Source organism: Pseudorasbora parva, chromosome 16 (assembly GCF_024679245.1).
Source record: "Pseudorasbora parva isolate DD20220531a chromosome 16, ASM2467924v1, whole genome shotgun sequence".
NCBI classification, from domain to species: Eukaryota; Metazoa; Chordata; class Actinopteri; order Cypriniformes; family Gobionidae; genus Pseudorasbora; species Pseudorasbora parva.
The window spans coordinates 36,306,517-36,321,577 of NC_090187.1; the positions used below are offsets into that span (position 1 = coordinate 36,306,517).

A 15,061-nucleotide genomic window follows, 5' to 3' on the forward strand; every position below is an offset into this window, starting at 1 on the left:
CCTCACTTGTTAAAAGAGTCATAACCTGGTCTTGAAATACTTGTTATCATTTTATATTATATTTTGATTACATTGAATCTGCCCACAAAGATCTACCTATGGCGTATGCCTCTGGGCTCAATGGGCACCATGGTGCAGGTGCACCACAGTGCTCAGTGGAGCCTGTAGTGTAGGGGGACCATATTTTAATTACCGAAAACCAGGACACTCAGCCCAGCAATGAGACTCTGAAATGATACTCGAAATTTACTCAAAGATTCCTTATTAATTTCAATGCATTTAAAGTATGCCCCCTCTGTATGGATACGGACTGTACGGATTTTTATATTAGGGCCAGGTCAGGACTTGAAAACAGCATATGTCCTGGGAAAACAGGATGTTTGTTAACCCTACTGTAGTGCAGCTCCAATTCTATGTTTAGTGGGCCTCATCGTGTAGCTCAGCCTATGAGAAGCCCACAAACCCTCCTGATGATGAAAATAATTATGTCATGTGGACAGTGTACGGACGTGAGCGGCTGAAGTATACTGTACTTTTGGCTTTTGTGTTTCATGAATGATGTGTGAATGAATGAGTTGCTGTGTGTTTTGATAATATTATTAGAAATACATATGTAATATAAAATATAAAATAAAGGATCTTAAGTTTAAAATGTATTTTTGGTGAGATCTTCATTTAGATTTTGATCACTCTGTCACTGTACTGTTTACAGGAATAGCAAGTACAGATATTGCTTCTATCTTTGAGGAGCACCGTATCTGTAAGAACAGTAGTATGCTGCAGTGTGAGCAATACCGGGACAGCATGGGTGTCTATGTACAGGACGAGAACAAGTTTGTCTTCAACAATGTACTGGTGGGTCAGTCAGCCAAAGCCAAGTTCCGCCTGACCAATCCAGGAAAAGTGTCTTGTGATCTCACCCTGGCGATCAAAACAGTCAAGGTGTGTTTGGCCACTATTTACATTATTCTACAGAATATGCAAGCGTTTTATAGCTGTTTTATGAATTGAAAAATTTGAACTGTATATTTACTTAACCTGTTTTTGATCATTCTAGACAACTGTGCTGTCCACTGCAGAGGTTTTTGAGTTGAGCCCTACAAAGATGTGTATCCCCAGCTACTCTTATGCTTTTGCCACAGTCACTTTTTCTCCTTTGGCCATGCACACATATCAAGCAGTGTTTGAGGCAGTTCTGAAAGTGACCCCAAGGTAACTGCTTTCGGTGCAGTTTCAATTTGTTAAATTGTTTGTACTGTTTAGATAGGTTTGTAAACTTGTTTGGAGAATTTGGAAAATTGTTTTGTTCAGAGTTTTTTGAAGCTTTACTCTTTCTGTTTTTTTTTCTTTCACAGTCAAACTCCTGCCCAAAGACCCAAAGCTCTTGTGTTTGATCTAATGGGTGAAGGCAACTTGCCCTGCATCTCTGTTCTGAGACCTGTTCAGAGGACTAATCGAGGTCAGCCAGTGCTACAGTTTAAGCGCTTATTGGTGGGACGAGGGCAGACTCTTCCATTTGTGATCAAGAACAATGGCAATGTGCCAGCACAAGTAAGATCAGAATTAGTTTATGACTGAACTGCTATTACTCGAACTTGAATATTCATTGTAATAATCCATTCTCCCATTGTATTCGCAGGTTAGCATTGTTCTGCAGTATCACCTGGAAGTTTTCACTCTAAAAGCTGCTCCGGGCACTGTATGCAGGCTGGCCTCCTCACACATAGAAAGCAATCCCGGAAAAGGCAAGCCTTAATCTAAAAAATGAAATGTGTTCCCACTGTAATTTCTGCACAATGCTGTTATGTCTTGCTCTCCAAATAACAGCTATGAAACTGTCAACACAAACAGTTGCAGATTTTTTGGACCTTGTTCCATTTCATTAAATTGGGTGTCATTGTTTAGAGGTTATGTAAGGGCTCATTTAGAGCCTGTTTTATCACAAAATACAGAATAATCAGTCCCCTGACATCAAGCAGTCATTTTTGGCCAAACAATGCAGCCATTGACCAATCAGAGTACTGTATTCTAGAGAGCTGTATAATAAACTAAAATAATATTTTTTAAATTAATTAAGTCATTTCGAGCTTTATGATTATTACTTTTTTTATGGAGTGCTGTACGAGAAAGAAGAAAATGTTAATTCTTCCATGACTTGTGTATAAACATTTAGCTGGAAACAATAATAAGTTAGTAAAGAGAACATTAGCTTTGAGATATGCAAACATTAAAATCAAATACTGTGTTTTTCATACTCTCCAGAGGCACAACCAGCTCATGTGGCCTCTCTAATCCTCATGACTGGGCAACAAGCAGAATTCCAGGTCGGGTTTCATCCAAAGGTGGCTCAGAAGTTCGAGGCCAGCATGAAGTTAATGGTAAAGGATAACCAGTATGATCAGACAGTGGTGCAGCTTGTGGGCGAGGGTTACCATGACATCATCATCCTGGACAACATTGGCAGCAAGGTTCAGCAGAACAGTATTGATAGTAAGTAATATATGTATTTTTCCTGTGCTAAGTTCTAGATACCTGGGGCCCGATTTTAACAGTCTAAGTGCACGGTCTAAAGTGCACGGCGCAAGTCTGAATCTAATTTTGTTGTCCCTATTCTCTTTATGAGTAATAGGTGTGTTTTGGGCATAACGTGCAATAAACCAATCAGAGTTTCATCTCCTATTCTCTTTAAAAGCCAGCTGCGCTTGCACCGTGGCGAATTTGCTATTGACATGATGGAATATAGACACCTTCACCTGATGAGTAGTTAAAAATAATAGCCATACAGTGTTATATGATAATTATCCCTTCTGATTGCTCCTCCCAGGTCCGTCTGACCTTCTGGATTTCGGAGATTGTCATGTGGGCCGCACTTATCAAGAATCTTTGACTATGACAAACCCAAGCAGCTCCAAGGTGCTACGCTTTGAATGGCTTCCCAATGGCCCACAGCTGAGTTTTTCTCCACAAATTGGCCACCTGCATGCCGAGTGCTCCAAAGTTGTGACTGTGACCTTCTGCTCAGAGCAGCCAGTTGTGCTGAACGCACAAACTATTAAATGTAAACTCAGCAGTATTACCTTTCAGCAGCCTGTAGACCAGGTTCCTGACTGGGATGATTGTCACAGGACTGTTAAATGGGTGGATGCAGACAAGTTGTCACAACAGCCAAACAAACGGAAGGTGGGTTTTGTAGTGTTAGTTATAGAAATGACAATAGCACAAATACAGCAAATACGGTCGTTTTATAAAAAAGATTGCCCATTTAATCTGCTTATTACTGGAGGCAAGTTCATTAAATGCCAACATTTTGGCAATTTAAATTAAGAAATTGTCTCATTGTGAGAAATAAAGTCAGTTATTAAATAAAAGCCACAATTGCGAGATGTGAAGTGACAATTACTTGAGATAATGAGATAAATATATAGTGGGGTTTTCCCAGGAAGCCTGTGTCCATCTATCTTAAAGGTCTGAAATTAGAACTGACTTTACAGTGAAGATATCATTCTTAAATCTAATACCTGTTCTGTGATCAGGTTGTTGCGACAGACCCTGAGCCTCCTCACTCTGTGGTGGAAAACTCCTCAAGAGAGATGGAGCTCATGGTTAGTGCCACTTGTGATTTTTTCAAATACCAATGTGATACTGGACCCATCCGCTTCAAAGACACAATGCTGTACCAGACCAGAGTCTTTAAGTAAGTTTTAATGCACTCATACAATAGCTTAGAAATGAATTTGGACAGGTGAATGCGTTTTCATTAGTGATGTTATGTTTGTCAGGCTCCAGATGGAGAACAAAGGCAGTGTTAAGCTGGAGTATTCCTGGCAGGTTCTAATCGAGACATTTGGGAAGACTGTGACATGCTTTGAAAATAGAGGTAAAACTTCAGCCTTAACATTTTTTTGTATTGTGGTCTGATGCATCTTGTTACATGTTACTGAATTTCTACTGAATCTGCTTTATGCAAATAAGAAAAAAACTGTATTAATGTAATATATATAATGTAGTATATATATATATATATATATATATATATATATATATATATATATATATATATATATATATATATATATATATATATATATATATATATATATATATATATATACCTGATTGATTAGGTAAGACTTCTCGTTCAGCTCAAGGCAGTAGGACACCAGAGAGACCAGCAAGCTCTCTGCAGAGTGTGTCCTCTCTACTGCTAGGAGACCCAGAGCTTCCTCCCTTCAGTGTGGATCCTAGTATAGGTTTTATCAGCCCAGGAGTGAGTCAAACCTTCCTCATCCGATTCACCCCTCTGGAAGTTGCTGAGTTTGAGGCCAGTTTGATCTGCAGGTCAGACTCCTCGTATTTATAGACATGTACAAAGTATTATTCGCCTGTCAGATTTAAAGAGTTTCAAACTTGTTTTTAAATTGTAGCATCCCAAATCTAAAGGATGAGCAGAGTCCAGTAATCACTGTAAGTGGACGCAGTTTGCTGCCATACTGTCATTTCCATCTTAAGGACTCAGACTACCTCACTGGAAACAGACGAAACCTTGAGCCCCACAGCGCGCTCACTGTGGACCCCAACACCAGGGTTATAGAGTTCACCTCAGTGGGTATTGGCACTTCTGTCCGCAGGTAAGACATCTTATGAAATGTATAGTCCTGAGGTCTTAGCAATTATTTGAAATAAAAAATCTTTTGCAACAGTATATGCCTACTATATGTATATGTATTTACTGTCCTTTATGTTCAAATTAATGCATCATTCCCCTAACTGGGGTGCGTTTCCCAAAAATATTACTCGCTCTTATGAGCTGTAAGTTCTGTCATTACAACATACTTGAACGATTTGATGTTTCCCCAAACCATAGTTTCAGTTATTCACGTACAGCATCGCATAAGTGTATGCCAGATACTGCATGTTAACATGATTACAATATTAGCAGCTTTCTGTTGTTTTCTGTTTGTTAAGTTATTACTCCACTACCTGCATGTGACGTCATTAACTACAGTCCTATATTTTTTAACTAATGTAGTTCAAATGACAGATGTGTGACAGAAGTGTGACTAGCTATTTAGTTTCTAGAACAATGCATCGTACTCTGAAGGTTAAGCAGTGAGTTACATCATTGTATGGGAAAAGCACTCCCGAATGGAGGTGTGTGTACTGTAATCTAAATACTATATATAATAGAATATGCTTGTCCCTGATTATAAATATGGGTGAGTGATATGATACAAAAATAATGAATTCATTATTATCTCTCAGGGAATTTGGTATTATTAATCCCACAAACAAGCCATACTCTTTCATCTGGAGATGTGAGGACTCAGGCAAATCTCCTTTCAACTGCCTTACACCAAACAAGTCCATTCAGCCGGGGAAGGAAGTGAAGGTGTTTAATTTACTTTAACAACTCATGGGGCAAATATTCTTCTAGTCAGATGCATCAGTATCAAAGTTTCATCTCTGTTGTTCTCAGGCCTCATTTGAGTACCAGGTTCTCGACCTGGATTTAGTGGAATCCTTCTGGACCTTCTTGATTCCTGAACACAACTTGTCTTTGCCCTTTCTGCTGGTGGGCACTGCTAATGAGCCTGTAGTCTATATTGATCGACCCCATCTCAATCTGGGCAGCTTGCTACTAGGTGAGGTTGAAAAATGCTAAATTCTGACATGGGATATTTTAAGCCAAAAGGGATATTTTAGCCAAAAATAAACATTCTGTTGTCATTTACTAACCCTCACAATGTCCTTCGTTCTTCTGTGGAACACAACGGAAGTTATTTTGAAGAACTGTTTTTGACCATACAATGAATGTCAATGGGGTCCAAAACAACATAGTATTGATTCTGCCCATAAATGAAAGTCAGAAGAATCCAGAGACATTCTTGTAAATGATGACAGCTAGGACAGGAGTGTGGAGAATTATTGTTTTAGATTTAGATAGTTACTGGTGTGAAGGGGATTAACAATCATAATTTGACTATGAAGTTTTGGGTAACAAATGCCAGTCTTTTCAGCGAGGGCATCCATGTGTCTTTATGTGCAGGTTTTGAAGCTCATCAGACTGTTTTTGTGGTGAATGGTGAAGATCAACCATTCCATTTTATGGTCCAAGAGTCCTCATGTCACTCTGAAGGCTACCTGGATAGCTTAGTGGTAGACCCTATGGAGGGAACAGTTCCACCCAAAGATAAGTACGTTATTGCAATTGTATGAAGTCTGAGACATATCATTTAATATCTTATTTTGTTTAAAAAGGTTTACACCATTTGACCTCATACACTGATATTGATATCTGCCTCTGACAGGATCCCAATGGTCATACGAATCAATCCCACTCGTGAGGGACATATGGCTTTTAATCTAGTAGTGACAGTGCGAAAGAAGTTCCAGTCACTGACCATGAACGTGAAAGGAGAGTGTTACAGCATGAATGCTCATGTGCGATATGAGAGCCCTGAGGGATCCATCACAGAGCTTTCATCACACCAGATCCATCCAGTAGACTTCAAACAGGTACATTTATGTGAAGTCGGTTATGGACATTGTGTGTGTGTGTGTGTGTGTGTGTGTGTGTGTGTGTGTGTGTGTGTGTGTGTGTGTGTGTGTGTGTGTGTGTGTGTGTGTGTGTGTGTGTGCGACCTGGTAATCCCTACGTTATGGGGACAAAATGTCCCCACAAAGATGGCAATATCCGAAATTCTTGTCCTTGTGGGGACATTTTTAGGTCCCCATGAGGAAAACATCTTATAAATCACACAGAAGGAGTTTTTTTGAGAAAGTAAAAATGCAGAATGTTTCCTGTGATGGGTAGGTTTAGGGGCAGGGGCAGTGTAGGGGGATAGGATGTACAGTTTGTACAGTATAAAATCCATTACGCCTATGGAAAGTCCCCATAAAACATGGAAACACGACATGTGCGTGTGTGTGTGTGAAAGATTTGTCTCTGACAGAGTTAAAGAACAAAACATTTAGATTAAGCTTTCTGCCAATTCCTGTCATCTGTTCCCTGAATAGGTGGAGCTAAACGATAAATCCACATGTACGTTTGTGGTGTCTAATCCTGGGAAGTTTAGTTTAGATGTTGAGTATGATCTATCTGGACCGGCAACGCTGCCTCCCCACCTGCAGGTGGAACCTAAATTGGACACTGTGGCTGTAGGTGGACAGAGTTTCTGCATTGTGACCTTTTGCCCTCAACGAAAATGTGTGCTAAAAGATCTGACTTTATCCATTAAGGTATACCTTGTCCTTTTTGTCGTTCTTAAGGTCTCAATCTCATTTACATACTTTTTTTTATTTACCGTTTTATAATTTGTTGTCTTTCTTTCCTCTGTTTTGTAGATAAAAAATGGACCAACATTCTGCTGTGCCCTGATGGGTTCAGCTAAGACTCCAGACCTGGAATTTTCTTTCCTTAAGCACCACTTTGGAATGCATTTCATATACTGTGTTGGTATGGTGCCTGCTACACACACACTAAAGATTAGAAACAGAAGCAGCAGAGGAATCAGGTAGAAAACTTTCAAAACCAAAAATATTTTGTTTTGCATGATAGCCCTAAAATATGTAAAGCAAAGTTTTATGATTTGTATTTTTCTAATATGATGGTATTTATTCAGTCTAGACTGTTTGTTCTCCAACACACCTGCCTTGGAGGTCAATTTCACCCCTCAAGTCCTTCCTCCTGGCAACTCTGTAGAAGTTATCTTCTCATTCTACCCACGCAAAGCAGTTCGTTACCACGACAAAGTCGTTTTTGAGATGAATAAGTGTGCCAAACAAGTGGTGGAGATCCTGGGACAGGGCATTGAAATGAAGGTGACAAAGAGGGTGTTAGATCTTTGAATGATCCTACTTATCTGCATCCTGATCTACAGATATTCATCCTTCACTTTTTTTTTTGTCTTAGATTAATTTAGAGGACTCAGCACATAAGGTGGTCAATTTTGGAGCTCTGCAGATTGGGCAGAGAAGTCAGAAATTGGTCCCACTGGTGAACAACAGCCACTCTTCCCTGACTTTTTGTCTTCGCAGGCACTCTGATATCTCTCTACAGGACTCAAGGGTAACATGCACATGCACTCTCTCTTATACACTATTTTTCAAAAGTTTCATGTTTTCAAGAGTAATGTTTTTGGAGAAAAAAAGTGTTATTCTTACAAAGGCTCCAATTATTAGTATATTAGTTAAAATTATTAGTACAACAATACAACATTAATATTGTGAAATTTTATTACAATTTAAAATATTTTATTGTATTCTATTTTAATGTATTTTAAAATATAATGTATTCCTATGATTGCAAAGCTGAATTTTCAGCATGATTACTCCAGTCTTCAGTGTCACATGATCCTTCAGAAATCATTGTATGCTGATTTGGTGCTAAATTTCTTTGTGATTCTTTGATGAATAGAAATGAACAGCATTTATGTACTTACTTTTTTACTCATTTGTTTATTATATATATATATATATATATATATATATATATATATATATATATATATATATATATATATATATATATAATATTTGTTGCAGCTCTTGAGCTACATGAACTTCACAAGCATGATTTGAGAGGGCTCAAGGAGTGTATATGAAAACATGCACACATTCCACTGCACTGTATACAATAAAAAGAATCCTTGTGCTTTTTCAGATCTTGTCAGTTCGTCCAGAGGGGGAGGTGACACTTAAAGAGGGGGGTGGCCGCTGTGTGGTGGAGCTTCTCTTTTCTCCTGAACAGCGCATGCCTCCCTTCACTGAGGAGCTGCATCTGGAGTGTTTAGGTGCTATTCGCCCCCTGCTGGTAATGAAGGGCTGCTGCCAGGGTGTGGAAGTCAGACTGGACACAGACTACCTGCAGTTTGGAGCTGTGGTCCAGCGCTGTCAAGCCACCCGCCGTATTATCATGCAAAACACAGGAGACGTTGGTGCGAGGTACACATTCATGCATAATCACACTTCGCTTGACTGGTTGCATCTAAAATGTGTAGCTGATTCTGTAAATTAATAAATCTGAGTAACAAAATATTAAATGGATTTGAAAAAAAAGGTATTTCTGTTTTTTCAGCTTTTCTTTGTTCTCTTTAGATTCAAGTGGGATGTAAAAAGTTTTGCTCCGGATTTCACAATTTTCCCTGCTGAGGGCTACATCACCCCAGGAATGGAAGTATCTCTTGAAGTGACCTTTGCCCCTACAGAGCTGAGTCAAGATTTGCGATATGATGATCTCTGCTGTACTGTAGAGGGGGATAAACCATTAAAACTTACCCTCACTGGCTCCTGCATTGCCCCGCAGGTCGCAACAGAGGTAAGTGGCTGCAGACACAGAAGGAAACATTTATTTCCTTTAATGAGTTTTCAAACCTTATATACTTACTAATATTGATATCCTGATAACATAAGTTATAGGCTAGGACTAGTCATTGTGACACTTTTTCTTGCTTTCTGTTTTGTGTGAGCAGGTGGTGAATTTTGTATGTCAGGTGCGCAGTCAGTGTACTCAATCTGTGGTTCTGCCCAACCGCATTAACCAGCGTTGGACTCTGAAATGTGTCATAGAGGGAGAGCACTGGAGTGGGCCGCCCACTCTCCTCATTGAACCTTCACAGCAGAACTCCTATGAAATCACTTACAAGCCACTGGTCATGACTGCAGACGGGGAGAGGCATGAGGTATTACACTCTCTACACAAGATGAAGGCTCTTTCCATTCAATATTCTTGAAACAGCTATTCAACTATTCAATTTTAAACAAATGTCCAAATAGTCATTAGGAAAAAAACATAATGATTTCACTTTCATCTGCTGTATTAAATTCGGCATGAAATGGAAGTGACGATAGATTAGAAATTAGAAACTAGAAATTAGGCTATTTTATGAAATGGCTTCTCGACCAAGAAAAAATGTAGGGCAGGACTGAATTTTGTCTGTCAGGAATTGATTAGATTGTTGGATCATTGCGGTTTGCTATTACTGTGATCTCATGTGAGTGACAGGTTGTCTAACCCTCGTGCCAGTAAATGCATCATTAGAGAAGAAAAGAGATGTTTGTGTAAAAGGGGGGGGGGGGGGAGGAGGAGATGAATATAAAAAAATGATGTGCACAGACAAATAATTTAGAATATTGCAGTATTCCATAAAAACAAGAATTTTGATTTCATGGTGGCTTGTCTCTGTTGCAGGGCTCTGTGTTCTTCTCTATTCCTGATGGCAGTGGAATACTGTACATATTGCAAGGCACAGCTGAGCCACCAAAGGCTGAAGGCACAGTAACAGAAGAGATCAAATGCAAATCCCACCACACACAGACAATACCTGTCCACAACTGGCTGCCCAGACCACAGAGGTACCTCATCCACACCGAAACATATACGTGCAAGTTTAATAATCGCAATGAAGTATTTCATGAAGTATTATGAAATGTCATTTATTTTTTGATTTTGCAATTAAATAAATACAAGTTTACTGCAAAGACTTTCAAAATTAACAGATAAAGATGCTAGAATTATCTTATATGCTAGAATTAAATTATATCTGCCACGTCATGCAAAATGCCATATCATAAAGATTTATTGGATGCATTGCACATTAACATATGCTCATTGCACATTCATAAACATTGTTAATCCTGAAAATACCCATAAAACAGCCACACTTGAGATATGCTTTGTAATGATCATAAAACCTTTCGTTGACCATAAATTCTAAAACTACAGTTGCAAATTTTATTTTTCTACTTAGCTACATTGTATAATTTATGTTCGATCATTGTGTGTTTTATATCCTGCTGCGCAGGTTCCGTGCTGTGATAGAGCTCATCAAACCAGATCGTTCAGATGGCATCGTTTCCCTGAAGGGCCTGGAATACATTGATGTGCCAGCACTGGATACGAAGAACTACAAACTTTCTTTCTTCACTTATAAAGAGGGACAGTACAATGCTAAAGCAAGTGCCATCATACACCCATAAAAATGCTAATACAGATTACTTTGGTTATAAAACAGATTTGTGGCCCATGAAATATCCTATTCCTCTTTTTGCACAGGTGACATTCAAGAATGAGGCATCGGGTGAGTTCATATTCTACAATTTCAACTTTAAAGCGATGGCTCCGGGACTGATTGACACTATAGAATTGGTGGCCCGGGTGAGGCAGATGGTATCAGGGTTCACGGAGGTGGAGAACCCTCTTCTTGTGGATGTGTCGCTCTCTGCAGAGTGCCAGAATTCGGACATCAGTTTTCCGCCACAGTTTCTTGTGCCTGCTCAGTCTAAGGTTGGCATACTTTCAAAAACACAAAGTTAATACCAAGCTGTAAAATAATCAGTCTGAGCTCCTTTTTATTTTTTTTGCAGTCTTTTTAACAGAGCTTTTTAATTAGTTCTCACAACATTTATTTATGACCATAATATCTTTTTTTTTCGCATCTCATGTTCGGGGCTCTTTATTCTTTAAAGGGATAGTTCACCCAAAAATTTAATTGTTCTCATAATTTCCTCATCTTCATGTTGTTTCAAACCCATATACATTTCTTTCTTCTACTGAACACAAAAAAAAGATATTTAAAAGAATGTTAATAACCAAACTGTTTCAGTTCCCATTGAATTACATTGCTTTATTTTGTACAATGGAAGTCAATGGTAACTGAAAACTATTACATTCTTCAGAATCTCTTTATTTATGTTCCACAGAAAGTCATACAAATTAGGAACGACATGGGGAGTCTTCTCTTGGGGTGGACTACCCCTTTAAGATATGCACTGTCATGGGCCATTTTAAAAAATAATGTAAAAACCTAAATAAACTGTCAATGCCAACAAAGAAAGAATCACATTGCTGTGGTGACCCTAGTACGTAATTTTTTAAGAGTCTTGTTTTGTGTTTTTTTTATTACTTAGGTTCCATTGACATTTGAATATCAGCCTCTGTGTGAGGGAGAGTCCACAGCCCGGCTGGTGTTGTATGCTGCTGAACTCGGACACTTCTTTTATGAGCTTCGACTGAAGGCCCTGCCTGCCCCCCTCGAGAAGCCTTTATATTTCAAAGCACCACTTGGCAGCAAACACAGTGTCACAGCTAAGTTCACCAACTTCTCTCGTGCCAAGATCGAATATATCTGCAAGGTAGGAGACCTTACTTTCCCATTATTTAATTATCTAGCAGATTTTATCTTCACGGTAATAGCATTTAAAGAGAAAGTTTACCAAAAAATTGAAATTCTCTCATCACTTACTCACCCTCATGTAATTTCAAACCTGTGAAACACAAAAGAAGATATTTTGAAGGATGTTTAAGTTGTTTATGTCCATAGCATGCAACACTTAATCCGTTACTTTTCAATTTATGGACAAAAAGAAAAAACACTGAGACATTTTTCAAGTCTTTGTTTTAGAACAACATTAGCAACATAAATTCTAATATCTCTGCTATAATCATTCCTCTCAAATCTTTTTCCTGACTCAGACCGACAACCCAAACTTCACTGTGGAAAAGAACATCAAAGCAGCAGCAGGGAACCAAACTGGCTCAGATATCAGCGTGATGGTCCATTTCGAACCTTGCCAGGTTGGAGACATCCAAAGCCATCTTACCATCTCCTCAGACTCTGGAGGGGAGTATGTCTTCCCTCTGTATGGCACCTGCACCCCACCTAAACCTCAGGGTCCCCTCGTCATCAGCTTAGGTTCCAGTGTCTCTATTTCCTTTAAGAATGTTTTTCAACAGACCACCACCTTCTCCTTTCAGGTAGACAACCCTGCCTTCACTGTCAAGGGCGCAGAGACTATTTCATCTCAAAAAACTCAGAACATACAGGTTACATTTGACGGCACCAGAGGCCCATGTCACGGAAAGCTGACAATTTCTTGCCCTCGTATGGAGGGCCACGGACAGGGCATCATCTGGGTTTACTACTTGAAAGGGTACTGTCCAGATCTTCCTTCAGAGAAAAAAACATCATAAAGGAGGAATGATAAAATGATTAGTGGTTAAAAAGTTTCTTGGGCTGTCAAGTTTTTAATGTGTTCTTTTCACACAAAGATTATTTTATGTATTGTTAGTCCATCTTTTGGTTTAAATAAATATGCTGTTTAAACAAAATAACTAATTTATTGTAAAGACTCAAAAAAACAAACATTTCTGTAGCGCTCAGATTTGTGTTTGAATTACATTGAATTAACTGCTGTAGCTACTGGGTTCTCTTCTTTAGTCCACCAGGAGGTGCACTTGTTGCTCTTAAATCACCTTTAACATGTCATATATACTGATGCATGATGGGAGGTAAATTCCCTCTAGGTTCATAGGTGTAGGTGTATCTCAGATACAGATATTTCATTGTTGTGTGTGTGTGTGTGTGTGTGTGTGTGTGTGTGTGTGTGTGTGTGTGTGTGTGTGTGTGTGTGTGTGTGTGTGTGTGTGTGTGTGTGTGTGTGTGTGTGTGTGTGTGTGTGTGTGTGTGTGTGTGTGTGTGTGTGTGTGTGTGTGTGTGTGTGTGTAGTGTATATGTTTCATACTCATATGCAGTGGATATGTGTGGATTCATCTCTCATTTTCCCAGCCAAGCCTTCCTGCATGCTTTTATGGAAGTAATTTCAACTTGTTTCTCTGGCCATATCTAAATCTCAAATACAGAAAGTGGGTGAGTGGAGTGATTGCAGGGACAGGCTGATGTTAGATGCTACTTTTCATATCGGTGTTGTTATTGTTAACTAAAACTATTAAAATGTTAGTTGAAATAAAAGGAAATATAAAAATTAAATGTTGCCTTGGCAAAGCCAAAATTGTTCAAGTTGAAGTACAGAAATAACAAACTGAATTAAAATTAATTGTATGGTAATATAATGGTAAATATAAAGAAAAACCTACCCAACTGAAAACTTTCTGCATTTTCAAATACATTTTTTTTGTGTCTGATTTATAAGCTTTTTTTTTCCTCATGGGGACCAAACCATGTCCCCACACAGACAAGGATTTCAGATATCGCCATCTTTGTGAGGACATTTTTTCTTCATAATGTGGGGTTTACCCTAAAACACACACACACACACACACACACACACACACACACACACACACACACACACACACACACACACATACTTTATAGTATATTATAGTTTTAAAATATTAATTATACAATTATTTAAATAATTAAATAATATACATTGTCTTTTTTTCTTTTATTATTGTTTTATTTAGCTGATATTTTTCTACCTGTTTAATATATAGCATAAAATATTTTTATATTCATCTTAAAAATGTCCATTTAGCTGAGACATGTATGCAGTCTAATATATATAATATATTAGTGTACACATATATTTTATGTTAGAGCTTGAAATGGTCAGAATGGCAGTCTGCCTCAGTGTGTCCAATCTCAGGTGAAAGACGCAACCCCAATGTCTCAGCATCTGGCTTGTCAGCCTCAAACTGAAAAAGGAGCCAGAATAACCATTCACTAGTTTTATTTTGCTCCCTGCACAGTTTCTGATCTACAACTGTGTTTGTTTACGTGTGGAAAAGAGGCCTGTCGCTACAAACGGGCTGCAAGGGGTGTTGATCTGAGCATGTCCAAAGACAAGGGATTACTGCTTGTTGTAATTATCTGAGCACCCTCTGCGGTGAAGAAGGAGTAACAGGTTGCTGTGAGTTGCCCTACATTAAAGTGATGCATCCAATCACTTTTTTTCTGTTTGGCTAAATGCCTCACTATAGGAACGCAAACTACAGGGGGGTTGTACTTGGTGCCAATTAAATAAAGGCCCTTTTAGCTGGAATGACTTAATCACCCCTCGTAAAGGGCAGGACCGGGGAGCCTTTCAACAGTCTTTTCAACTCACAAAGGTCATTTCAGGCCATTATAGGGTAACGAGGTAAGGTAACGACGGATTTTCTAAGGAGTACCCACCCCAAAATTGCAAGCTGGTTTTTTTATATATTTGTCATAATAAACAATATGAGTAGGTTTGTGGAGGTTAGAATGATCAAATTATGCTTTTTATTAAAGCATAGCCTATTATTAGGTTGTAGGGCATTCAGTAATGATAAAAGTTA

General features: G+C 38.7%; 1 protein-coding gene across 5 annotated transcripts in view; it reads left to right on the forward strand.

Moving 5' to 3' along the window:
• hydin (HYDIN axonemal central pair apparatus protein) overlaps window positions 1-13,838 on the forward strand; it is a 96,799-nt gene extending 82,961 nt beyond the window's left edge. For 4 of the 5 annotated variants that reach the window (XM_067420562.1, XM_067420559.1, XM_067420560.1 and 1 more), the window contains 26 exons: window positions 713-942; window positions 1,058-1,212; window positions 1,356-1,551; window positions 1,640-1,745; window positions 2,263-2,490; window positions 2,825-3,180; window positions 3,534-3,694; window positions 3,780-3,877; window positions 4,125-4,338; window positions 4,425-4,628; window positions 5,263-5,389; window positions 5,477-5,642; window positions 6,047-6,194; window positions 6,309-6,516; window positions 7,018-7,239; window positions 7,345-7,514; window positions 7,623-7,821; window positions 7,913-8,068; window positions 8,663-8,943; window positions 9,097-9,316; window positions 9,471-9,680; window positions 10,190-10,353; window positions 10,803-10,953; window positions 11,054-11,284; window positions 11,908-12,132; window positions 12,473-13,838. In XM_067420562.1, coding sequence (XP_067276663.1) covers window positions 713-942; window positions 1,058-1,212; window positions 1,356-1,551; window positions 1,640-1,745; window positions 2,263-2,490; window positions 2,825-3,180; window positions 3,534-3,694; window positions 3,780-3,877; window positions 4,125-4,338; window positions 4,425-4,628; window positions 5,263-5,389; window positions 5,477-5,642; window positions 6,047-6,194; window positions 6,309-6,516; window positions 7,018-7,239; window positions 7,345-7,514; window positions 7,623-7,821; window positions 7,913-8,068; window positions 8,663-8,943; window positions 9,097-9,316; window positions 9,471-9,680; window positions 10,190-10,353; window positions 10,803-10,953; window positions 11,054-11,284; window positions 11,908-12,132; window positions 12,473-12,970 — 5,324 coding nt within the window. In that variant the 3' untranslated portion in view covers window positions 12,971-13,838. The remainder of the gene's footprint in view (window positions 1-712; window positions 943-1,057; window positions 1,213-1,355; window positions 1,552-1,639; window positions 1,746-2,262; window positions 2,491-2,824; window positions 3,181-3,533; window positions 3,695-3,779; window positions 3,878-4,124; window positions 4,339-4,424; window positions 4,629-5,262; window positions 5,390-5,476; window positions 5,643-6,046; window positions 6,195-6,308; window positions 6,517-7,017; window positions 7,240-7,344; window positions 7,515-7,622; window positions 7,822-7,912; window positions 8,069-8,662; window positions 8,944-9,096; window positions 9,317-9,470; window positions 9,681-10,189; window positions 10,354-10,802; window positions 10,954-11,053; window positions 11,285-11,907; window positions 12,133-12,472) is intronic. The other variant, XM_067420561.1, reaches the window with a different exon arrangement.
• Window positions 13,839-15,061: the final 1,223 nt, after the last annotated feature.